This window comes from Poecilia mexicana, unplaced genomic scaffold (genome assembly GCF_051168715.1).
Source record: "Poecilia mexicana isolate PSO_F unplaced genomic scaffold, ASM5116871v1 scaffold_3, whole genome shotgun sequence".
Lineage (NCBI taxonomy): Eukaryota > Metazoa > Chordata > Actinopteri > Cyprinodontiformes > Poeciliidae > Poecilia > Poecilia mexicana.
In genome coordinates this window covers 21,928,996-21,955,253 of record NW_028263372.1, presented here as the reverse complement: position 1 = coordinate 21,955,253, position 26,258 = coordinate 21,928,996, and the positions used below count along the sequence as shown (strand labels likewise).

Genomic DNA, 26,258 nt, shown 5'->3' with positions numbered 1-26,258 from the left:
AACTCGGACCAGCAACCCTCGGTGCATCTACAGCTCAGATTTATCCGTCGAAGCCGAACCGAACAGGCCGCTCATTGTGACCGCTGCACTGGGAAAGCTTTCGTCTCCTGGTCCTTCCTCTTTCTCGGAATAGTCATGTCTATTTGTTTCCGCTGCTTTCTCTGTGGTGTCGCCAGCACAGAAAAGGGGTAGCAACGGAGAAAACAGTGACTGAGGCTGAGGGACATATTTGTTGCCACAGCAACTAGCCAGGCCCAATTTCCGGTTTAGGGAGTCAGATTTCAAAATCATCTCAATAATAATAATAATAATAATAATAATAATAATAATAATAATAATAATAATAATAATAATAATAATAAAACTCACATTAAACTTTAAACAAGTCTTTCACAAATAAAATATTTTGGAACAAGCAATAAGAATAATATGCAATATTATTGGATATTGAAAACTCAATTTATTTCAGCAACTTTATCACTAGGTGAAACATTATATAGATTAAATAGACACAGATGAATGTTTGAAAGTCCTTATATTTGTTATGATTATTTTCTGTAAAAATAACATTTAAAATTGGAATATTACATCACACTAATAATAAAAAACATGTTTCTATACAAAAATGTAACCTTAATGAAGTGTATGTTTCATACCTGCTTGAAAATACACTAAATCTTTCTCCATTATTTTTCAATTTAGGGCAAAAGAATGTAAGAAACCCCAACAACTTTAACTTAATAAGGTTGTTTAGATCAACTATAACTTGACATGCATTCCCAACACAAAATCCAACTCCTTTCTTTGTTTAATTAAAATATTTTAAAATAATAAAATAAAAAACTATTATTATTATTATTATTATTATTATTGTTCGTAAGTACTTTTTAGTTCATTATTTTGACCTACATGATAAAAAGTTTGGACACTTCTGCTTAAGCCATTTCATTCACATTTAAAAGAAAATCTTCACCTTCCTAAAATAATGGACATGTTTTTCTAAAAAATGTTTCCCTAAATAAGATTTTCCCTAAATAAAATAGGGAAAAATAGCCTCCCCCCCCGCCCCCCCCCCCACAAAAAAACAAAAACAAAAACTTTGGCCGTTATTTTCAGAAGATAACTAACTGTAACTTGCTGAGCTTTTATGCTGAAATCTGCCTACCGGAAGTAGCCTTTGGTGTGCGCAGCTAGCTTGACTTTGGACACAAAAAACTGCGAAATCAGGGAGAAGGACAGCGCCCAGAATAACTGTAAACCTCTGCTAAGTGAGAGCAGCATCTCGCTGAGAATGGGACTCCGGCTCTACCCTCCGGGCTGTCGGACACTAACACAGAGGTAGGACACTGAACATTTATTTTATCACCAAGGTCACTGGAGGAACCCTGAGTGTTTTCTCTGGACATGAGTCCGTCCGTCGGGCGTGAAGAAGTTGTCTCGCTGTGATGTTTTCCAAATAATAACAGTCTCCCTGCAGGCTCTGTTCGGCTCTTCTCCTGCTTTGTTTGTTTTGTTTTTTTCTCGGCTGTTTTGGTGTTTAAAATGCGTTCGGAGTTGATGGGGGTCCTTGTGAGGACGGGAAGGGACTTTTTGTGGCCTGTGATGAGCCCCTCTGGTCGGCTGTGGGGAGGGATATGAACGGAATACAAAGTGTGGATGTGGAGAGAAGGAGCCTCATAACTTTGAGCTCCATCCCTCTCTGTTAGTGCGGGGAAAAGATCTCTGCGGTGTGTGTTTATCCGCCTGAGTGGCCTACTGCTGCCGCCGGGTAAAGATAATCCAGTAATCTGGAAAAGAGGTGGCTGCATTTTATTGTAACACCACTTCCCCTTCCTTTCCACCTCCTCCTCCTCCTCTTCCTCCTGAAGCAGAACCAAAGTATGGGTGAATGCAGCTGTGGAGCAGACACGGTTCCCTTTAAGACTCCCAAAATCACAAATCATACTCACTGGAAAATAGTAATTGTATTAAAAAACATAATCAGATTGTGGTTAATTTTACACGTTTTCAGTTAAAATTAGGGGCGCACTGATTGTTGTTTTCTGGCTAATTGCTGATTACCGATCTTTTAAAAAGCCTGACCTGCCGATTCCGATTTTGGCCAATACTAATTTTTTTTATTTTTTTATTTCAAATATTGCTATGTATAGCAAGAAAATCACTGAGATTATAGCAGTGGGTTGACTATTATTAACTGCAAATGTGAAGACATGACTTGGTGGGTTGATCTATCAGCCAAACCTCTCAGACAGAAGAGGACAGTGGTGGACTTTTAGCTCTTTGCTGAGGAAGATAAGATCGGATTCACATGCAAGTATCAACCGATCACCAGACTCCCAAAATGAAGTAAATCGGCGCCGGTAAATCGGTGCACCCCTTTATTAAAATGCAGTTGGAACTAATTTTACGTGATTGACCAGATGGAAAAGAATATACCGATAAATAAAATTCAGTGCAGTAATTTCCTTCATGAGTCACCTAATTAGTAAATGGAGTCCACCTGTGTTTAGTTCAGCATGAGTATAGATCCAGCTATTTATTGAAGGCTTGTTGGAGAACATGAGCGAACAAACAGCCGGCCAAGAGCACAGCAGACGGGTCAGGGAGAAAGTTAGAGAGACGTTAAGGCTTTGAACATCTCAGAGGTCTGGTTAGAGTTACAATAAGATGAGATAAGATGAGATTCATGTGGAGGGAGGAGAGGTGTCAAAAGTACTCACATTCTCTAGAAGTACAGACACTTGTATAACAAAATACTGTAGTAAAAGCAAAAGTACATGTCGGACTGTTTTACTCAAGTAAAAGTAAAGGAGTACAGGTTTTGAAATGTACTTAAAAACAAAAAGTAAAAAGTAATTTTCACCTTCGAGAATACAAAATGACTTGACAAATCTAAAATACTTAAAAAGTTCTAATCATACTAAATACTTTTTTTTTGTTCGTAGAATGCACTGTGTTGGTGTAAAGATTTTAAACATACTGATACGGTCGAGTTTTTCTTCAAACCAGATCTCAATCAGGATCATTTAGATTACACAAAACACAGCGCATTCGTCATTAATCGTGTTTTGGGCCAAACACATGGCAGAATTTTTTAAAATATGGCCACAGATGGGGAATGTCTTGCGTCTCTGAATGTGTTCCTCTTTTGTTTGTGATGTTTGTCAATTTACATAAATCAAGATTTATGTAAATTGAAGGAGTGGTTTAATATAAACAAATTGTCACTAAATTTAGATAAAACAAAGTTTATGTTGTTCGGTAAGTGTAAAGAGAAGAGTGACTTAAGAATACAAATTGATAATATGACTGTGGAGAGAGTGACTGAAATTCGGTTTTTGGGAGTACTGATTCAAAACAAGATCTGTTGGAAACCTCATATAAGATATGTCCAATCTAAAATGGTAAGAAGTATTGCAGTTCTTGCTAACGCTAGAAAATATTTAAACTCCTCTGCCCTATACATTCTGTACTGCTCACTTATTTTACCTTACCTAAGTTACTGTGTGGAAATTTGGGGCAACACTTACAGAACGTTACTACAACCATTATGCACATTACAGAAAAGAGCCATTCGTTTAGTTCATAAGGTTGATTTTTACTGTCATACCCACAATCTATTTATAGATTCTTATTTATTGAAATTTACTGATCTAGTAGAGTTTCAAACTGCACAGATCATGTTTAAAGTCAGAAACAAAATATTGCCAGAAAAGATTCAACAATTATTTTCCGATAGAGTGGGGGGATACGACTATAGAGAAAACCTTAACTTCAGAACTTTGAAGGCTCGTACAACAATGAAAACATTGTGCATTTCTGGTGTTGGTGTGAGGATCTGGAATAAACTTTCTAAAGAGCTGAAGCAAAGTCCAAGTATGAGACATTTTAAGAAAGGTCTCAAGACAGCTATTATTCAAAGTTATAAGGAAGAACAAGGGGGATAATCCTGGTTGGAAATTAAAACTTTAAGTATGATGTCATCAAGTAGGTGGCATGTCGGCGCAGGTGTGGGTAAATATATAAAGGTATGTAAATAGCTGTGTATTTTGTCTATAAGCAGATGGGAGTGTATATGGGTGTAAGTATATGTACATATGTTTGTATATGTAAATATGTATATATGTATGTGTACAGATGTGTATGTGTGTGTATGCACTATTTTCATCTAGCTGAGGAAATTTTATTACACTTATTATTTCCTTTGTCAGAAAGGATACTGGATATTGAAAATACTGTGACAAATTACAGCTGGAAACGGGGTATGATTACATAAGTTATACTTCATCATACTCCTTTTCAGACTCATAATCACCGATGTGATGTGTTTTTTTTATTTGTTTTTTGTTTTTTTATTGTTTTTTTTTTTTTTGGTGTTGTTTACACTGTCGGTGAAAGGTTTGTCTGAAATAAACTAAACTAAACTAAACTAAACTAAAACTAAACTAACATGTTCATGTTGTTTTCTCATGCCACAGTGTGCTCTCCTTCTTCTGCGTTGCTTTGGTTGCATCCAACTGAATGGATAATTACCGACATTATAACACACTTTCTGCGTGTGAAGTGATTTGACTAAACATCATTATCTCTTTTCATCAAGTAATGAGCCATATGAAAATATGAAAAGTAAAAAGTCGTCAGGAAGACAAATACTTAAAGGAAAGTACAGATACCTGAGAAATCTACTTTCTTCAGCCCATATTCAAAGTGGTATGTGCAGCAAAAATCACACAACATGCCCACAGTGAGAATGGCGGTGGCAGCATCATGATGTGGGGAGGCTTTTCTTCAGGGAAGCTGGTCAGAAACAATCAGAGAAACACTGGAATGGATTAGATCAAAACATACTGATGGATTAGAACGGCCCAGTCAAAGGCCACAGCTAGATTTAATTGAGGCTTCGTGGTAAGATTTCCTTCAGAATAATGCTTTACGTTGTTTCGAGCTGTCTCATAAAATATCAATAAAACACATTAAAGTTTGTGGACCTTGTAGGAGTGGGCATTATTTATTACATCATTTATCATTTATCGTGATAAGATTCCTAATTTATCGTTGTCACAATAAAGTTTGTTTAATAATATTTAAAACCTCCAAAACTGTCCAAATTGTAAGGAATGTTAATTTTACTGTTTTTTCCACTTTGTTCAGTTCAAATGTATTATTCAAGATCAGCATGTTGAACAATGTTACGCTTGAGAAACAAAGCAACCGTTGTTTTGTGCACAGATTTTGTCCTTGGTTGGAGCTTTATTAAAAGACAGCTAAATTAAACAATCCTGTCCTACACGCATGCAGACTCCTACGCTGAATTTCTGTGACTATAAACAAGCAAAACATGAAAATGAAATCAGAGAAGCTAATTCTCCAGAATAAAGTAGATTAGTTCAATGAGAGTATTGATAAATTTGAAAATATGATTAATTGCGTGAAGTCTAGTGATTCACATCACCTTTTTATGTGACTGGTGTTCTAAGTATTATAATTTTTATGTTTTTCAGGAGCAGTATTGATTGTGACCGCTGTTTTCATGCAGTTACAGCCATATAGTTTCTAAAAAATAAATAATAAATAGGTCTTTTTGTCATTTTTATTACAATAGTACCACAAAGTATTGTGGTAAAACCTTCAGTCCATATCGCCCAGCCCTGCACTGCACGACAAAATGTGGGAAAATAAAACCGAGTTCTTCTTGTGAGGCACTGGATGTTCTTTCTGTTTTGTTTTACAAGTCTTTGCTTGGCTCCTAATTTGAGACAAATAATTTACAGATTAAACAGCGAATGCGGAACGTTGTTCTCTCACCAATGTATGGATTAATTCCTGGGATTTTTCTCAGCTGAAACAGCTGTCTGAACTTGTACATTCCCTGATTGTAATAAAGCTTTTCTGTTTTGTTTTTTCTTAAAAAATGTACTCCAGTCTTGTGAGGTGTTTGTGAACAGTGTCCTCTTTGTGTGCAGCTCCGTACAGAGAGGATTAATCCAGCTAATGACCTCTCTGTGAAGAAAGGGATGAAAGCACATCTAACAGGGGGCAAACTGAGCGATTAGCTCTCATAGTTATTAACATAAGAGCCGCCTGCTGAGGAGGACATGATGTGGGTCTAAGATGCATGGATTTGAAGAGCTAAATGGGATTATTTCTGTGAGATTATCACAGCAGACGTTGATAGGCATGTTTAATCTGTGAAACTAAAATTGATCAGCTCCACCTATCCCTCCAGTCGACATATTCACACTGTTGTCCTGAAAAAGATTAATCTTATTATATAGCAATATTGCTTTGATCATATAAAAGCCATAATCTGAGTATTTCCTTTAGGGCTGAAACGATTAATCTGATTAATTGTGATTAATCGTGATGAATCAAAAATCTGAAATAACCGCCATTTAATTTAGTAAGCGTTTAATCATTTACTACAGGCTCAAAAACAGGCAATTTGCTGAAAGAACAACATATTAAGGAGAGCAATTTGGCCAAAACTGTACAAAAATACACAGGTAAAAAAATAAAATAACTATGTTCTACTCCAAACCCCTTAAGTGACATTTTCAGCTTCACTTGGTTCAAATTCAGTAAAAAAAATCTTATTAAGCACCTTTTGCTATCCAATTAATAATCAATTAATCAAAAAAAAGTGAGCAAATCATCTCTTCACTGTTTTAAGAAATTAAGTCGAGCAGAAAGATTCTACAAATGAAAAGCGAATACTAGCAGAATGCTGTATCATTGCATTTTAGACAATAAAATGTTTATTTTATTATTTAAAAAATGAATTGTTTGTTTATTGGTATTTCTAATATTGCAGAAAAGAAGCTTAAGTGGTTCAATAAAAAATCTGCAGAATGTGCCAATTAATCGTCAGACTAATCAATAGAATAATTGATTATAAAATAATAGATAGCTGCAGCTCTGGTTCCCTCTGCAACAGGTGGAGCGCCTCTCTCCGTCTGTCGCAGTAAGACTTTCCCCAGCAATGCCGAGCAGATGCTTTGGTTTCCGTCCCATCCAAGCTCCTGCTGCACAGATTTGCTTTGGTTTAACTCTCTAATCTCTGTTGTGAGAAGATTATTACTCCTCCTGTTGTAGTTTCTGCTCCTCGCTGAGTCGAAGCCTCGACATTTTCTTTTTTTTTTTTTTAGCCTCATGCGCTCAGTGGAGGGATGGTTTTCTTATTCTTAGGCCAAACTTGAGTGGAGAATTTCCTGTCTAGCGTCGGCCAGCGTCAACTTCCTGCACTCCAGTGCTGGACGTGGAGGAGAGGGAGGGGAAAAGGAAGGAAGGGGAAGAGAAGCATAAGCAGACTGTACTCCCTGCTGCTGTCAGCTGCGGCCTCTGTGGTTGCTGCTGACATGCTGCTCGCCATCTCAGACTCTCAACAAAGCGGCCTGGACAAACTGAGGAAGTGAAACGCTGTGCATGTCCTCCATTTTCCTCCTCCCATTCACCCCTGTAATTACCAGAATCCATAGAGAATCTCAAAACAACCACGTCAGAGACAGACAGATGTGTTTTCCCTGCTAATGTGACCTTCTCGTGTGATTGCAGGACATGTACTTTGGTTTGTTAAAGCCGCAAAGCTACACTCAACCCTCCAAGCATGCAGTGATCGTGTTTCTCCGCTCAGCAGGTGAGTGGGGTTCCTTCTGCCCCGGTTCGCTGTCGCCTTGGTGCTTTCAGCTGGAACAAATCCCAAACCTTTATCAGTGGAGATAATTCTCCCTCTTCCTCTTCCTCCACTGTGCACAGTTTGATCCAAAAAAGAAAACGTGCCTTGTAAGGAAGCAGGATGTTCACAGGCTCCACCAAACTGCCACCCACTAAAACCCCCCAACCTGAGCGGCTGGATGAAGTTTACGCTGCTCTACGCAAAGGCTTACAGTGAGTGGAGGCATGAGTGGGTGTGGGTGGCTCCCTGGTGGAATAACATTGGGAGGTAAAGATGGTTTTCCTTTGTCATGTCAGGTCATACCTGCAGGTCCACCAGCTGGAGCTGGACAGTCTGGGTCAGCAGATCAGAGAAAACAAGAAGAACAGTCGCCTGGTGAGAGCCTGTCCAGTCAAACCAGTCACCCCAGTATCAAGAGTGGCTTCAGCTATTATTCATGGAGAACTTCATATTGAATGCAGGGATGCAAACAATTAATGGTTTGTTTTAGGGTAGTGAAACTCATTTTTATTTTGGGCCGTATCAACATCAAGAACCTGTTGAGGCAGAATATATTAATAAAACTCATTAACAAACTGTTAAAATATGAATAAATAGCTGTGTCTGCGTTTGAGTACTTTTTGAAATTAAATAATACTAAACATATTTTCACCGTGATCTAATTTGAAAGAATACAGATAAAACTTCTTATTGATCAAATAATATTTAAGCACATAGCTGTTATATTAAAGGTTTTACTTCTAAAATCTTGGGGCCTCATGAGAATGTATGCAGACTGCTTTTGGCCCGCGGGCCATCAGTTTGACACACGTGGTTTATTAGATTTAAAGCAGTTCCAATATATTATCTAAGTGTCCGCTTACTCCTTCTTCTAGTGTTGTAGTTTGGCCGCCATCCAGTAGAAAGCGCCGGCGGTCACCCTGAATCTGAGCCACCTTATGTAGAAACAAAGATGGCGGCTATTCCTGAACAGAAAAGGGCAGCTGTCCAAACGGAGTTCGATTTCGGTTGTAATACTTACTTTAGGCGGTTCTGTTTCGAAATATAAACACTCGATAAGCTTCTGAAGTTTAATTTTTCATGGCGGTCACTCAGCGGAGTTGCATAATGGAGCGGCCCTTGAGGTTATAATCGTTAATCGCTTGATAAGATCAGTCTACTTTAAGTTAACTCAATCGATAACTTGCCTTTCTAATTGATTGTTTTTATTTATCTCTTGGCAGGGGTCTCTGTATGAGTTGGATAAGGTGAGTTTCATTCTGATTTATTTTTTATGTATGAGTCTATGCATCATCTGAACCAAACTACATATATATCCATCTGAATTCTATGGATTTGGACGTGTACAAATACTTTTGGCAATATAATGTATGTTTTACTGTGCTGGGGTAAAACAGCATTTAAATATTCTGCGTTTTATTCATGTAATCGGCTCCAAAATCAACTGAATTTGTCTCAAAAATGCTATAAATCAAAATTTAAACTATGTAAATGCTTAGACATCTAAATGTAAGCATCTTTGTTTATAATTTTGTTTTTTACCTTAGTGTTTCACATGTCATTGGACTCGTTTCTGCCTGACCATTTATGTTTTGACAGGACACGCTTTAAATGAGATATTAAGTTTTTATAGGTCTTTTCTGTGTAGAACAACAAGCCTCATGTGCTGGATTTATTTTAATGCCAGCCCTGAAAACCTTTGTTTAACTGTCTATTCTCTATATGACTGAATTGGCTGATGTATATTTCTTATGTTATAGCAAGTGAAAGCCATAGAGAGGTTCATGCGTCGCCTGGAGTTCCACCTCAGCAAGGTTAGTATGTAGATCTGATCAATCTTCTGACATAAGGGTTGAAAAAGGACACAATAAGCAATTCTGTAGGAGAATAAAAGATGATTCCTGCAAAGATATACAGATTGATTAACCAGCTTTGCAGTTTGTTCTCAGTTCTGTGGAAAAACATGTGATCTTGCAGCTCATGTTTTAGTTTTAATGGTGGGTGTATTCAATGTTCACTATTTTGATTTTCCATTTTTGTCACCAGCCAGCAGACTCAGTTAATCTGAGCTAATCTGACTTTTCAACCTCTGGATTTTCAGCCACAGTTTGTTCATAGTAAAGCTTTAAAAACCAACATTAAAAACTTCATTCTGTCACCAATTGGAAACCATTGGAGCGACATCAGCTCACCTGTTATATGTTTATGCTTTCTAGGTCGTGTTAAAACAGAAGCAGCTACATTTTTGATTTATTAAACTCCAGAACTGAAAGCCTGGTTGCTTGTTTTCTCATGGTTGGATGTCTTGCCCTGTGTATCGTGTAACTGATAATTTCCACCACATACACAGAAGCAGTATTTTTATGGCCGTAATAATAACAGCAAATCACGAGGTCATATAATAACAAGCTGTTCATTTTGCTCTCGGTTCTATGGAGAATTTTATTGGCTTTCAGCTCATATTTTTAGTTTTACTGCGTGACATAGTTAATGGTAACTCTCTGGACTTTTCATTTTCATCACCAGCCGGCTGCATGCTTGCATCCCGCGCCTCAGTTATTGACACCCAAGTGTGTTTTTTGTAATTTAAATTGATTTAATTTTTGGTTTCTAAGACTTGCTGTTTTCCTGGAGTACAAATATGATGATTGAAAGCAAAAGTTTGATTGTTTCTTTCCTCTTCGCCACAGTTCCAAACAGGAAAGAGGAGAGAACATGCTACTTAAGTAAAATAGATGTGTTGCTCTGATAGGATTCCTTCAAATAATAATTACTCATCTACATCTGCTACAGTCCAAACTATAATTAAACAGTTTAAAGCAACTAAAGACCAAACAAGTTCTGAGGCTCATCTTGGTACCAAACAGAGCAGAACAGATAGAGATTAAAATATTCTCTCTGTTTGAGGAACTGTGTTTTATGGCTTTTTTGGGATATTTTTTATTTTATTTGTTTTTCTTTTTTTTCCCAACATGAATAGATATTTTTAATTCTTTTCAGATTTTATGCATATTATACTGTTATATATTTTTATTTCAGTTTCATGACACGAGGGGTTGTTTGGAATAGCATTTCTTTAGCTTTTTTTAAAGCCTTTCTTTTGCATTTTATTCTTCCCATCAACAGCCATCACCATCTGTAATAACTCTTTGAAGAATCTAAATTAATGAGTTACAACATGTAAAGTATTTTTGAATTGAATTGAATAATCCTGGGTGTCTAAAGAAGCATTTAACGGCTAAAGAGCAATGACTTAAAGAGGTGGTTTGAAGTTATCATTAAACACTTCTAATTTAAAGCTTGAATGTGTTTTGTTGATTTAAAATAAAGAATTCACTTTATACAATAAATCTGTGCTTTCTGATCTACTATGACAAAAATCTATTGATGCTGATCCTTTGTTTGTTTCTGATGTTCCCAGGTGGAGGAACTGTATGAGGCTTACTGTATACAGCGGCGACTGCGTGATGGAGCGAGTAAGATGGTGGCGGCCTTCAACTCGGCCACAGGCAGCAAGGAGGCCCGAGAGAGCCTGAGCGAAGCCAATAAAGGCTACAGGGAATACACAGAGGCAAGTGGCTGACCTGGAGTCTGCTCGTCTTTAGCTAATGAACGTCTGCCTTGCTGATTAATTTACAAGTTTAGTCCAGGTCAGGGGCGTCCAAACATTTTGTTATGTGGGCCAAAATAGTCACTGCAAAAACCATTGCAGGCCAAAACTGTTGAATTGTGCAGCGTTTTGTGGTGCAATGGTTGGAGAGGGAACGAAAGAGAGAGGAAGAGACAGAGAATCGTAAATATATTCTAGAGTACTCGATTAATGAAATATTCTTTTACAACAGCACTAGCCAAAATAATATCATTTTTAAAAACTAATAGCACCAAAAATGTTGCACTTTTATCTACTCGACAATAAACCAAAGCTATTTTAAACAAGTAATCAGATTTATTTTTGTAGACACGGGTTTGTGGATCTAAAATTTCAAATGGTTTTTGAATTTTTTTCTTTTTAAATAAGTCATCAAGATTGCTTTTTTGTTTTATTTATTGAAGAAAACAGAAATTTTCTTCTGATCTCGTTGATAAAAACAGGATGTAAGTGGGTGTTCATTTGAAAACGATGGCTTTATTTAGCCAAATTTTAATGCAGCAGTTAAAAGCAGATCTCTGTGCACCAAGTGAATGAGGACATGTGGTCCTAGTTACCATGACAACAGATGGAGACCAGAAAACCTGAACAAGATGATCACTTTGTGTTGCTTCTCACATTTTTGCAAGTAGATTTTCATGTAAAAGTTGCAGTTTTGTCCTAATGTCTTATTGAATTGTGGCTTACACTGAACTGTTCAGTTCAGTAAAAGCAGAGAAAGTTAGAAGAATGAATGAATATTGATCTATTGAGTGTGAGCCTGTTTTTTTTTTTTTCTTTTCTTGCCTGTGTAGCACATGTGCTCCCTGGAGAACGAATTAGAAAGCCAGATGGGAGAATTTCATGTGAAGATGAAGGGTGAGTCACTCTTCACACTTACTTTGCGACTTCCTTCTCGCGGCCCAGTTCTCATTTCTTTGTTGACGTCTCAGGCCTGGCTGGGTTCGCACGGCTGTGTGCTGGCGACCAATACGAGGTAAGGCGCAGCCGCGAAAGGGCAGCCACAGTCAAACCGTTGGTTTCTGCTCGCAGTGGCGTCATGTTGTGGTTTATTCTGGGGCTGGTAGGTCCTGATGCGGTACGGCCGGCAGCGCTGGAGGCTGCGAGGTCGCGTGGAGGTCAGCAACAAGCAGATATGGGACAGCGAGGAGTTCACTTTCCAGCCTCTGGTCACAGAGCTGCTGTCCATCAAGGTAATTAAACTATTTACAGGATTTTTCTTTTATAGTGAAGTCGAAAATGACTGGAAAAAGTTCTAGACTAAACACTAAATGTGCTTAAATATTATTTTATCAATCAAATCAATGCAGTTTTTATCTGTTTACTGCCAAATTATATCAATCAATCCCTCCAGTTTCTTGTGAATTATCGTGGAAATTCACGCAAAATCAACAAATCCCAGCACTTTTTTTGCACTAATATATAATTGGGAGTTTATTGCAGATTTTCCTCAAAAATTGTCAAAAACTTTCTTACTTGTACTAAACTCAGCCTTAGCCTTAATTAATGTCACGATCTTTACAACAAGTAATAAAATGTTGCATTTACCTTCATAAATGAGCAGAAATATTTCCAAATTAGTACCACAAACACTTTGATTTTTATTGCATAAAATCACAAAACTTAAATCCTGGAGGGCCTGAAAAAATGTTCAATATTATTATTTACTTTTCAGAATTCACTGATATCTTTGTGAACATGTTTTAATCAATACATTCTGGCACAACCGGCCCTTTAAGAGCCTTCATAATCTTGATTTGACCCAAAACAAAAATGAGTTTGACGCCGCGGTTCTAAGCAGTTCTGACATCAAACACAAACGTCTCCCTTTTATGAGGAGCTGCTGCACAGGGCTGATGAAACATTTTGAATTATCTGATGTTGCAACTTCAATCTTTACTCTAGTAAGGTCTTGCATTATTTCAAAACCTTATAAGCCAACAAATGCAACCTTTAAACTGGTCCTGCAACAAACAGGAAGTCCTTGGAGCAAAGCCAGCTCATGTTATGATCATATCTCTGAGCTCCTGTCCAGACATGAGCAGCTGCATTTTTTCATATCACTGATGTGTGAAGCCAGAACTGAAGGTGCTTGTTTGCGTTTTCTCATGGATATGTTATATTTCGCTTCTAAGTGTCAAAAAAAGTAGTTTTGTTTGCTGTTTTAACAGATTTTTAAAATTAATTTAGTAAAATCCTGCTGGTTGGCTGTAAGCCGTGAAATGTTTTCTGTTTTGTTTTGGCTTAGTAGTGATGATATCAGAGTGGTTTATAGTGCTATGGATTCCAGTTAGCAGCAGGGCGGAGGAGATGCTGTTGGGATGTGTTGACAGCGTGGGAAAAGGGAAGTTGAACAGCAGAAAGAACGTGCAGGAAGAACCCAGAACCATCAAACTGGAATAAAGGGAATAAATCTCTCCTGTTGACATTGTGCTCAGGTTTCTGTAAAGTGGCAGAGAGGTAGTAATGTACGGCTCATTACAGCACATCTGGCCGGTTTAGAGGTTGGGCATCCTGAAATAAACAAAATAAACTGACACTGGAAGTAATTCACAGAACTTTGAAGGATAAAAGAGACTTATTCCCACTGATTTCCATGAAATGATTGAACTATTGAGAGTTAATCATTCATATAAAGCTTTAAAATTTAAAGGGGTCAAACTCATTTTCATTTTGGGTCGTATCAAAAATCTGAATTTTCTTAATGTTTTGTTCCATTTAACTGGTAAAATATCAATAAATAGCTGGTTGGTTCAGCATTCAATAAGTGTTTCTTAAAATTAAATGATATTGATAATGTTTTCACACTGATCGGTCCATCCAGGATTATCTGATTGTTTTCTCTTTTTTTTGCAATAAAAATCACAGATTTTGTGGTGATAATTTGGAAATATTTCTGAGTGATTTTTGCGATATTTACGCTAATTTATGATGTTAAATGTGACATTTTATTACTCGCCTAGCTGAGGCAGTGGTCACTTAAACACAATGTTTTTGGCCAGTTTTGAGAAGAAAATTGCCGTAAAAATTATTTTAAAAAAATGGGGATCTGTTGATTTTGTGTGAGTTTTTCAGATTTGTGAAAAACTAGAGGAACTTATAGTCTAGAGGGCCAAATAAACAGCTACAGCGGGCCAGATTTGGTTTGAAACGTGCATTTTTTAAATTTTCTTTTGGTTTATATTTGTACTGAGCTTGAGATTATTTAAGCAAAGATCTACCCCACACACTAATATAGAAAAACTAATTTTTGGTTGTTCTGATAAATTTTTTTTAATTTAAATTTCCTTCTCTTAAATTATAATCACGCTTTCTGTCACAAAACATTTTTTGAATATCATGTAGAAGTTGGTGGTTTCTTTCTTTGAACATTTTTTTTATATTTTAAAAGGTCCCAGAATTTGAGTACATTTGTTTTAAAAGATAATGGATAATAATGTAGGTTTAATAAGCCGGTATATGTTGTAGTTTGTTTTTATTTTTTGCTTTGCGTACCGTACTGGGTTCATCTGGGTGCTTCAAGTCCTTGAAAATGTGTAAATTTCAACTGCTTTCAAGGTTTGGAAAGTGCTTAATATTCAAACATCGTAACATTTGATTAAAAGTATAATTTTGGATTTATTTACAGTTGAAACCAGATATTTTCATTCACCTAAAAAAGACATTTTTATTCTCACTGTCTTGTTTAGGTCATTTACCTTAAATGATGAATATTGAATATTTATTATTCCTAATGACTCAGTGGTTTAGTGATCTGTGAAGTTAAGATCGGCTTATATTTTATACCTTAAACATTATTGAAATTGTTTTTCTTTCTTTTTTTCTTTTTTTTGCTAAATTATTGTGACTGAGAGAGAAATTTCAATACAAAGTTTTACTTGATTTTCTCCCTGCTGCAGAATGTAGAAAACTATCACAAAAGATTATGAACGACAGTAATAGATGATGCCCTATATTAGTGAATTTACACTCTTTTTTTATTTATTTAAATGTAGTTCTGGAAAAGTTTGAAGACCTTTAAAATGCGTAAAGTGTTTTAATTTCACTGCGTTCAGAGTGTCTGCAGGAAAATGTCCTCCATGCTCTGTTTGCTGCTCGGCTTCGATGATTATCTCGTGTTGAACGGTTTCTGAGCGGCTGCGCCTCGTGTTTGCTCGTTTCTGTTGTCAAGGTGACGGAGCTGAAGAGCCTGGCCAACCATGTGGTGGTGGGCAGCGTGTCCTGCGAGATGCTGGATCTGTTCTGCCCGCTGCCGCAGACACTCGCCGTGGACATCAACGACCTCGGCACGGTGAAGCTCAACCTAGAGGTCACCTGGAGGTCATAAATTATTCTCCCTCAGCGCTTCTCTCTCTTTGCTGCAGCTGCTTTTATCATAAAATCTGACTCCCTGCGTTGTTTGTGTTTGTTCAGTCCGTTTGACAGGGACGACCAGACGTCCTCGTCCAGCACGGTCTCCAAGCGACTGCTGTCCAATCAGAGCCCTCCGGACACGCCGTCCATGCGGGAGCAGGTCTTTTACGTGAGTCCAGTGAAAACTGATTTTAATTAAACAGACGTCTTTATTTACTCTGGCTCAGAAAAGTATTCACACCTTTTGAACTTTTAAGCTTTTTGTCACATTACAACCATTAACTTTAACTTTTTATTGGGATTTTATGTGGTGAAGCAGGAAAAAGCACAAAACTGTAAGGTGGAAGGAAAACAAGTCAATAAAAAGTCAGGAGGAATTTCAATATCTCCTTTTATTCTGATTAATTTTAATCTCAGTACATCTACAGCCGTTCTGTGAAAGTCTGGAAACATTAGTGAAGAAAACGGACCATGAAGAAGACAACAAGCAGGTCAGGGAGAAAACTTAAAGCTGCGTTACGTCCAGGGCTGAAACGATTATTAATCGGATTACTCATGAAGGGAGCATAGAGATTGATGCTAAAATCATATGATCAGTAATTAAGCAAAAACTACAAGAAAATACATACATTTTGAATTTTTCTGTAAATATTTACTAATTCCATAGAAAAATCTCCTGCTGAGCCCCTTTTGCTATGAAATTATTAACTGGATAAATGATAAAACATAATCAACACATCAGCCCTGCCCTGTTGTCGTTTTTCACATGTTGATGCTAACAGTACTAAGCATCCTTTCCTACAGACAATTTTTATTTCAATTATTAAAATAGCCACACGGCAATCAAAACAATACAAGAATAAAGTTTTAACTCAACCAGAACAAAGTTATAAAATTAGGAGAATTAAATAGTGACTTTATTAAAATTCCTACATGAAAAACAGCAAAGCATTAAAATGAGGAAGCCGTTGCATCTTGTGAAGTTATACTTGGGTATCGGCCTTACCGATGAGGAAATACTTCATCTTTTAACACATCAAACAGTAACTGGAGGTCGGAGTGATTAAACTAACAACTGAATATGTTTTGAAAGAATAACACAGCCTGAGCTTTTTTCCTCATTTGAACGATGTTTTGCTTTCATTTTTGCATTTTTATTCTGCTAATATTATGCCTACATTCATGTAATTGAACAATAACAAAATGGTGTACTCTGTTACAACTTTCAGGAGAGATGGTAAAAGCCACTTTTTGAACATATTTATTTTCTTTCATTTGTAATTTCTTCTTTAGAAAAGAAAGTAAGGAAAATGAAAATGATCAGATATGCAGTATGAAATAATTTAAAGTCCGGCCCGACTTGCAGGCAGAGGTGGGCAGAGAACGAACCGATTGTACTCTAGTGAGAGCAGCTCTACTTCAACATATTTTTACTTGAGTAAAAGTAAAATGTAGCCATCCAAGAAATTACTCAAGGAAATCTAAAATAGTATTTGGTAAAAAGTACTGAGTAACTGATCAAATTATCAATCTTTTAATGTTTAAAAATTACATCATCAGATGGACCAAAATATAAAGTCAAGTGGAAATTTTGGTATTTTAAGGACCAAAATGACAATAATTCATAAAAGTAACAAAATAAGGAAAAAGAAAAAAAAATTCCAAATCAGTTTCTTTCAGTAACTGAAACTTTAACAAAAACTGTTTTTGGTTAAAACATGTTTGTTTTTCATTCGGTGGGTTGAAAATCGGGAAATTTTACTCCAGTAAGAACAGAAATACTTCCTAATAAAATTACTCAAGGAAAAATAAAAAGTATATTGTAGTAAAATTACTCCTAAAAGTCATTTTTTCCCAAAATGTTACTCAAGTAAATGTAATTAGTCATTACTCAACTTTGCTTAGAGCTGTAACATTTTAAATAAACAACGATGCTCTACTTTGTACTAAACTGTCACATGAAATCCCAATAAGTTTCGTTGTTTTTCTTACACGACAAAAGGAGGGAAACGTTCGAGTGGTTTGGTTAATTTAGCATTTTTGTGTGTATGATTCATCTGTCATTTCACCGGCTTGCTCTGTTTCAGCTGCTCCCCAGTTGTTGTGTGTGTAGCCGTAGCTCTGGAGTGTGTGGCGAGTTTCACAGCGGCTTGTGTGGCCCAGCGAGTGGCTGTGGGGCCCACGGCGCGAGGGGAGTGAATGGCAGCAGCGGGGGCTTGTTGAGCAGCATGTTTGAGCGCAGCTGTAGCTGATTGATAGTGGTTGAGTAGTGCTCCAATGTGTCCCTGCTCCTCTTCCTCACCCTGACGAAGAGCGTGCCTCATTGCGGGCCGCGCCACAGCCGCTCGCTGGCGGAGGCTTTTCCAGGCATGGCGGCGTCGCTCCGGTGGGAATTCAGCCGAGCGAAGTTCCACCTTGTCTCATCGCAGCCGGTGTGTTGGGCCGTAGCTTTAGCGTAGTTTGTAGTTTCTTTAAAAAGAAAATTGATCGTTGTTGATTTCCAATCAGTTCCTGCTAATGTTTAATTTATGTTTAAACCAGTGACAACAAGACGTGGGCTGGTTATCAGTGTCGAGGTTTTAAAAAGACACACTTTTGCATTTTTGTTTGGACTTGATGCTGGATGATAAATTGATTTTAACAATCAAATTTTTGGTTTTTGAAGATGAAGAAGAAAGTAGCAATTTTATGAGAACTCAAACATGAAAAATAAATTAAATGAGGAATGTTGAGCATATGGTAAATATACTTTGGTATTTTTTTTATGGATTATACTTAATACAAATACTTGATGTTTTAATAAATCATCTAGTTATTATCAGGAGCAGGACTTTGAAACAATGATGCAAACAGCTGAAAGAACCAGATGAACTGAGCTGGTCATGTCAGATCCTCATTTAGCTTTTCTCTCAATAAAACCAAATTTATCTCGTAATTTTAAGATGTTTGTCTGGTAAAAATGAAGGCAATATTCTGATAATTTAACAAAAATTATTGTAACCTGACCCTGATACTCACAGAAGGGATGACTGAAATAAAAGCCACCTTTTCAATAATAGCTCTTGTCATTTGTAATTGAAAAAAAAAAAAAAAAGATTAAAATTGGCTCTGTTGTAAAAAAAATAAAAATAATAATAATAATCTCAGATTTATTTTTTAGGTCATGTCACCCAGCTCTAAGAAAAGGTCCAATTTTGATGTTAAAAATACTGACAGTGACAAATTCAGGCCATCTACCTGAGCAGATAGGCCAGCTAACTAAGCAGGTAACATCAACACAATGACAAAAAAAAGTACAATACCTTTTATAACAACATTCATAATCTTTTAATTAAAAAAATTATGTTAAACCCACAAACTACAGTGTATTTATTAGGATTTTATGTGATATACCAACATAAAGTAGAACAACACTGTTAAATGGAAGGAAATTAATACATGAAAAAAAGTAAATTAAATTAGATAAAGTTGTAAAAAAGTGTGTTACATTATATAGGGCAAACGCATCTGTTTGTTGGTAGTAAGTTAATGTTTTTTGTGTCTGTAAAAAGAGCTGTTTCAAAAACCTCCAGATTAAGTCGCATTCCACAGGCACTGTGCCGTTACCTGGCAACCCCTGAGCCCCATCTGTTACCTAGCAACCTCTGAGCCCAGCCCGTTGCCTAGCAACCCAAGCTGGGTTCCAGCACGTTTGCTCAGTTGGTTTTACTGCTTTGTGCTGCTGGAAAAGACGAATGTTTTGTTGTTGACTTAGCATTCAGAGAATATATATTTATATAAATTTGTAATATTAAGAGACGGTTGTATAATTGCACATCTGTTTGCAGTTATTTTCTTGTGTGAGTGTAAATGTTGAGTTTTGTAGGCTTATTCGGATTTTATGTAAAACAGTGAAACGAACATGTTAAGTATAGATCATGGACCTTTACTAACCTCTTCAGGAAAGCATATAAAGTCATCACTAAGCTAATTATTTCCAGATGATGGTTTAAACAATACTGAGCAAGATGTTCAAAGCTGTGGATATTGTTTTATAAACTAAACTTTCTATAAACTATTGCACTACTTTAACCCAGACCTATCTGCTTTAGTCTTGGGCTTTATGATATTATTTATTCACTAATGTTCTTTAACAAACCTCATAGACTCTCACAGGACACACAGTTGTACTTTATTAACTTTATTTGGTGATTTGTGAAAGATTTAACTAACTTCAGAATGGAGAGCCTGAATACAAATGCATGCCGCACTTTTCAGAGTATATTTGTAAAAAACAGAAAACCATTTACCACCTGTGTTGGTCAGTATCATAAAATCTTAATAAAATACAGTGAAGATTAAGATTAAAAGTGTCAATAAATGAATACTTTTCTGTTTTTCATGACAGTGTATTAGGATCATGGTTATTATAAATTTAGGTGGGGTTTTTTCTGTTAGAATCTCATACAATCCCATGTTTACCTACAGCTTCATAAAAAGAAAGGAGATCATTTAGTTGGTTAATTATTTCCCAATGAAACAAAAGGGAAGCTAAATGAATCAGCTGACTTTCCCACGACATCTTTAAAAGCAAGATGAGCTTTTAATTTGTTTGAGTTTTAATATCTGCTCCTCTGTTCATGTTGGATTCAGTGAAGTTTAGTACCAACCATCCAGCATCGTCGGCTAATCGGCTGAAGTCAAAACATTCCTCTCTGTTTTGTAGTTTATGATTTATTGGCTTCTATTCACAACTTAGTGCTTCACTCAGCAAACCAGGTCCAGATTTTCTCTGCGTTTTTGTTCACAACATAAAGCCCTTTTTATGCTGCATGTTTACACAGAGGACATCTAGGAATTAGTCTTCTCTCTTTAAAAAATTACTTTTTTCCTTCTCTTGAGGTAAATTCACTCACCAAATGTGTAGATAATGCTCAGCACTGTCCAAAAAGATTTGAACTATACTTTTGTTTTTATGGAATTGGAGATTCTTGTAATCTTTTAATGCAGTATTTTCTAGTACAGTTCTTTGTTTTCTAGAGTCTGGTTCAGTTCTTGAAGGATGTGAAGAAGGAACGTCCTAGATTATCTGTGATTAATGGTTTCGCTCCAGTTTAGGTTAATTTCTGCTGTTTAAATGGGACCTGCTACACAAAATTCACATTTTGCATGTTTTTCTACTTCCACCTGGGAAGTTCTACTGGTTCTAAAAAAAAAAAAAAAACCCTATCAACTTATTCCCAGAAAACAGCTATTTTCTGGTGTCTGGAAAATGAGCCGTTTCAAAAACTTCCCAATTATTAGGTCATATTTGACAGGCACTGCGCCATTACCCATCAACCCACCCAAGCCCGGCCCGTTCCCTGGTAACCCCATGTTTGGTCAGCTGTTTTTACACCTGTTTGCGCTGTACAATGGCTGCTGGAAAATACAAGTGTTTTGTTGTTGACTTACCATCCAGAAGTCATTCACTGTTTTCTCGTTGGTTGTGCAGTAGGCTCCACTTCTGCTTTTTAAAGATGTGTGGTTGTACAGTTGTGCAGCTGTTTTCATCCATTTTCACGTGTGAGAGTAAACATTGAGTTAGGGTGTGGGCCAGATGCAGATTATTTGGATTTAAAGTGACAGAAGGCCCTAAAACATTTCATTCTGAAAGGAGGCAGAACTGATCAGACTAAAATATCATCTAAGAATGATTTTGTGCAAAAAATATGATGAACACGTTTCGTATAGGCCATAAATCTTCCATTATCTGTTCAAATCATCTTTAAATCTGGACCTAAGATGTGCTTCTAGTTTTCCACATCTATATAAAACCCAGCTACTGTAGACATATTCAGTTTAACGCTTTCAGTATGTCTGAAAGCGTTAAACTTTCAGACATACTGAAAGTTTAACGCTTTAGTTAATAATAGTTATTAACTATTAATAGTAACTAATAATAGTTAGTATACTATTATTAGTATACTAATAATAGTATACTATTATTAGTATACTAATACTAATAATAGTATTAGTATACTATTATTAGTATAATAGTATACTAATAATACTATTAGTATTATACAAACTAATAATAGTTTGTATTATTAATGTTATTTATTAAATTTAGCTCCGTATTATATTTACTAACCTACATGTTGAAGTGACGGGGATCATTTCTTCTTCACCAGTCTCTGCTGAAGCGTCAGGGAGAAATGGAGAACGGCACGGTTTGGTCCAACTCCTCTGAATCATCAGACGACTCGTCCAGCCCGGCTCTGGCTCATCACACTCAGAGGCTGACGGCCTCCAACCTGCTGCAAGCTGCTCCCACCACTCAGCTGTCCGCCGCGCCGCACAAGTCCAGCGTCTCCACGCCGTCGCTCTCGTCCAACCAGGAGGAGGTCGAGACGGAAGGCGTGGACGTTTTCCCTCAGCCTGAAGCGGTGCCGAACGGCCACCTGCGGACCTCCTGCTCGGACTGCAGTGCAGCCGACAGGGCATCTGTTCAGTCGGAGGACCTGATCTCTGAGGCCTCAGCCGAGCTGAGCGGCTGCTGCCCCGATGAGTTCTCCACGCAGACGGAGACGCTCGAGGAGCCCACAGCTGAACAGACTGAAGCTGAAGCTGCAGGAAAGCTGCAGGAGACGCAGGAGAGCAAGCTGACGCCGGACGCTCCGACGGTGAGCTGAGGGCTAAACTTCAGCAGGTGTGTCTGCGACGCCGGGCGCTAACCTGCTGCGTCTGTTTCTCCTCAGGCGCCTTTTCCTACGTCTGCCAGCTTCACTCAGGAAGTCGAGACCGCCCTCGAAAGCTTCGACTTTCTCAACTTCTCAGATGTGGAAGAAGAGGAAGAGGAGCAACAGCAGGATGACGAAGACCAAGAAGAGCAGGATGGGAAACAGGAAGAGGACCAAAATGAAACGCAAGACAAGAAAACAGAAGAAGAAGAAGACGACGACGAGAAGAATGTGGAGATATTCTCCGAAGGAAGGTCGGTACCAGCAGGGTGAAATGGTTCCTCTGATTCTTTCTGCTCTGCAGGTTTATAAAAAATATTAAAATTCAGAAATACTTTATTGATCCTAAAAGAAAATGAAATGTTGTTGTAACTCATATCAATTCAAATTATTCAGAGTTATTGTAGATAGTGATTGAAAAGTCATATTTAAGAGATTGTACAAGCATTAGGGCCACTCTAATAAAATAAAACAATAAATAAAATGACAAGAATAAAATCAAAATAATACAAGAAAAAGATCATAGTAATTCATAAATAAAGTCATAATTTTCCAAAGTTATTCTGGTAATTTTATGATTTTTTTTTTCTTAGTATTGCCCTGAAACTCCATCGTAAGTTTGAATGAAACACTGAAAAAACCACAGGACACGATTGGGGCCCCTGCTGGCTCCTATAGCGTTGACAACAGAAGTGGCAAAAACAAACATCGTCCAGCCAATTAGTGATTTATTTCCATTTACCCACGATGGATACAAAAGAAGCTAGCTAGTTAGCAACAATATATTAGCATACCAACGACTCGAACTTAAAGACTAGATTGAATAGTCCTGCGACAACAATATTTAAGACCTGTGATTAATGTGTTTAAGACCAACTTACACTTTTTATTATAAATTTAAGACTTTTTAAGGGTTTGTGGACACCATGGATAATTAAAACATTACAGACATGTTGAAGGCAGGAGCTTCTTAAAGAGACAGAGGCCCAATCTGAAGGCGCCAAACTGCAAAGGCAAATTTCTTTTAAGTTATGTTTGATATATGCAGCATATCAAACATAAACATCAAAAACCATTTGAAGTTTTGGATCCTTTTCTAAAAGAAAATTTGATTACTTATTTAAAATATGTCATTCTTAGTTTATTGCCGAGTAGGTAAAAAAATGCAACATTTTTGCTGATTTTAGTTTTTAAAAGTGATATTTATTTGGCTCCAAGTACTTTTGGCCCAAATGACACTCCTGACATGGAGTTTTGATTTTCCCTAAATATGATATGATGTTTTTAATTTTAAGATTTTGATCTGACAGAAAGCAAATCATGAACAAATGTGTAAGGGTGTAAAAACGTTTTCATCTTGCTCTGGTTACGTCAGTTTTTTTAAATATTTTGTCTCATCAGTGATGAAGAGGAAGCGGACGGCCTGGAGTTCCTCATGGAGGCTCCAGAAGGCTTTAGGAACTCGGACGAAGACCGTTTCTCAGAGTCACGGGTAAACAGAATCCTCTAGAAGCTCCGGTGTCGCTGTGGCTGTTTTCACGTAAATATTTGTCTGATTTTTAAGGAGTCCAGTGTGGCGGATGCGCAGGATTTGGGCCAAGTGGAAATTCCAGACGATAAAGACGAGCGACGCAGCGAAAGCGGAGACGGACCTCCTGGTGAGAGACGCGTGTTAGTAAACAGAGGTGATGTCTGTGAGTCGGACCGCCGCTTTATGATTCTGTTTCACCGTTCAGGAGAGGAAACCTCACATGACCAGAGCCCTTCCACTCCCAGCTAGTCGGCCACTGCTGCTGTCACTGACTCTGTTAACCCATTCGTCCCGCTCTGACATCCCGGTGCCATCGCGCTCTGCAGAACCGCAGGCCTCGAGGACGCTCCACTCAACGCTCAGACAAACAACCTCCGCCGCCACGATGGAGTTTGTGCTCGTTTTTTCGCCTCGTTTACCAGGAAAACATGAATCGCGCCCGTCTGGGTTAAAGTGGGACTGCACCTTTCACAGTTTACATGTCCATATCCTACTTGTGTCCAGAAGCATTTCAGGAACAGATCAAAGCGGCCTTCGGTTTTTTGCATTTGTTCGTGCATTTTATAGAAGAAATTATTTTGAAATGATTTTCTAAGTTTTCCTTTTTCAGTCCTCAGAGAAGCATTTAAGTACCAAGTTGCATTAGAAGGTTTTAAGACCAGAAACCATCAGAGCTAAATCAGCCCGAAGCTTTCATTGTCAGAGGAAAGACTACGAGCATGTGATGTTTATCTGCAGACCAGAAATCGTTTCCAACGCAGGAATGTTCCCTGAAAACAATCCTTTCCTTCTACATCCGTCTCAGCATCGCAGCTGAATGGACACCATCCATAATCTGCGAACATTGAGGAGTTCAGAACTCATTCTGGGCCGACCATCTGCAGCGTGCGACTATATTTAAACCTGCATGCGTAGCTGTCTCATGCTGCCAGCATGTCTGTATTAATAATAAAGCTTAACTGATCGGTTTAAGTGTGTAAGCTGGGCTCTGCTCCAAGAAAGCCACTGTGTTCCAAAAAAGACTGCCTCCAGGGGGCGCTGTCGTCTTTTAATGTTGTGCTTTTATCTGTTTCTTCAAAAAGTGCCTCAAGTGACATAAAGAGATGTTAGAAGGTCCAGCAGTGGACGATGGCAGTGTTTATTTTCTGAATCACTTTAAGAGTGTGCACAATGAGAGATATTTACAGTTTCATATTAAGAATTGTATATGTCCCGACCTGTTCAAAAGGTTTATGTTCAGAAATGTTTAAACTTTATAAAAGTTTCTTTAAAATGAACATGTTCTGCTGGATTTGTTATTAGTTTTCAGAGTTGCAGGAACCAACAACACCAGTATTTGTGCTTTTTACGTACTACTTTTAACTAGCTGATGGCGTTCTGTTTCTCAAATATCTAAAATATCAGAGATCTAAATATAAATGAGAAATGCTGAATATCTGTTGACATGCACTTTTATGTTTTGTCTGAAAATAAAGTGCCTGGCTTAAATGGCAACAATGGCTCAAGTAAAAACAAAACCAGAATGGCTTACAAAAAAATTAATTTGAAAACTTTTTTTTGTATTTACCCAGATTATTTCGATTTTAAAAGTTGAAACATTTAGAGGCAGGGCCGGCCCAAGGCACAAGCAAACTAAGTAGCCGCTTAGGGCCCCAGGGCCACCAAGGGGCCCCTCAGTTGAGCTGATTTTTTTTTTTTTTTTTAGTAATTTCTGTCACTGTAATATCAAAAACACACAATTTCACTATGAAGTGATTTGTTTTTACAATAATATATATTTGATAATGTATGTAAAAATTTAATTGATATAAAGAAAAAAAACTTAATTGCTCTTGGGGACCTCCTGCTGGCCGCGGTAGGTACTGCACGCTTCGCTGGTAACATGAGCTGCAATGAGCAGAGCAGCCAAACGTCCAAAGCTCCGGTCAGAAGTTAACAAAACAATGTCTCAAAAAAGGATGTATACTTCAGGGAGGGAGAAAAGAATTAGGAAGAACAGAAAAAGGCCAAGATAAAGGTTTGTTTTAATCTGCCTTGGTAATGTTTATCAGGAAGATTAGTGGAGCTGCTAATAGAAAATTAGCTAGATAGCAACCTGGAACGGTCCAATTCAACAGCCAAACATTTATGCTAGGCTCTTTGTGTGAAGCTCAGTTTTAACTTTAAATGAGTGGATTCTCCTGCTTAGCTCTGTATATTTCTGGCTTCAAAACTCCGTGTTTGATAACGTTTAATAACAATAATTAAAACTTCTCAATGTTTGACATTGTCTAGCAAAATGTTTTTACGTCAGGCTACATGGCTGCTACATCGATGAGCTGCTCTATGCTGTAAAGGATATGTTTGCTGCTG

The 26,258-nt window shown here is 37.4% G+C and overlaps 1 protein-coding gene across 2 annotated transcripts; it reads left to right on the top strand.

Annotated features, from left to right (window-relative positions):
• Positions 1-1,156: 1,156 nt before the first annotated feature.
• Positions 1,157-25,183, top strand: LOC106913981 (rho family-interacting cell polarization regulator 1-like). 2 transcript variants are annotated; one of them, XM_014980456.2, is made up of 17 exons: positions 1,157-1,338; positions 7,552-7,633; positions 7,753-7,884; positions 7,969-8,047; positions 8,896-8,919; positions 9,433-9,486; positions 11,094-11,243; positions 12,116-12,179; positions 12,254-12,297; positions 12,389-12,514; positions 15,493-15,641; positions 15,735-15,843; positions 21,827-22,318; positions 22,394-22,629; positions 23,777-23,867; positions 23,940-24,033; positions 24,112-25,183. In XM_014980456.2, exons 3-17 carry the CDS (start codon positions 7,793-7,795, stop codon positions 24,153-24,155), a joined length of 1,848 nt encoding a protein of 615 aa, XP_014835942.2. In that variant the 5' UTR covers positions 1,157-1,338; positions 7,552-7,633; positions 7,753-7,792; the 3' UTR covers positions 24,156-25,183. The 2 variants fall into 2 exon arrangements, with proteins under 2 accessions (XP_014835942.2, XP_014835943.2); XM_014980457.2 differs by lacking the exons at positions 1,157-1,338; positions 7,552-7,633; positions 7,753-7,884; positions 7,969-8,047 and adding an exon at positions 8,556-8,796.
• Positions 25,184-26,258: the final 1,075 nt, after the last annotated feature.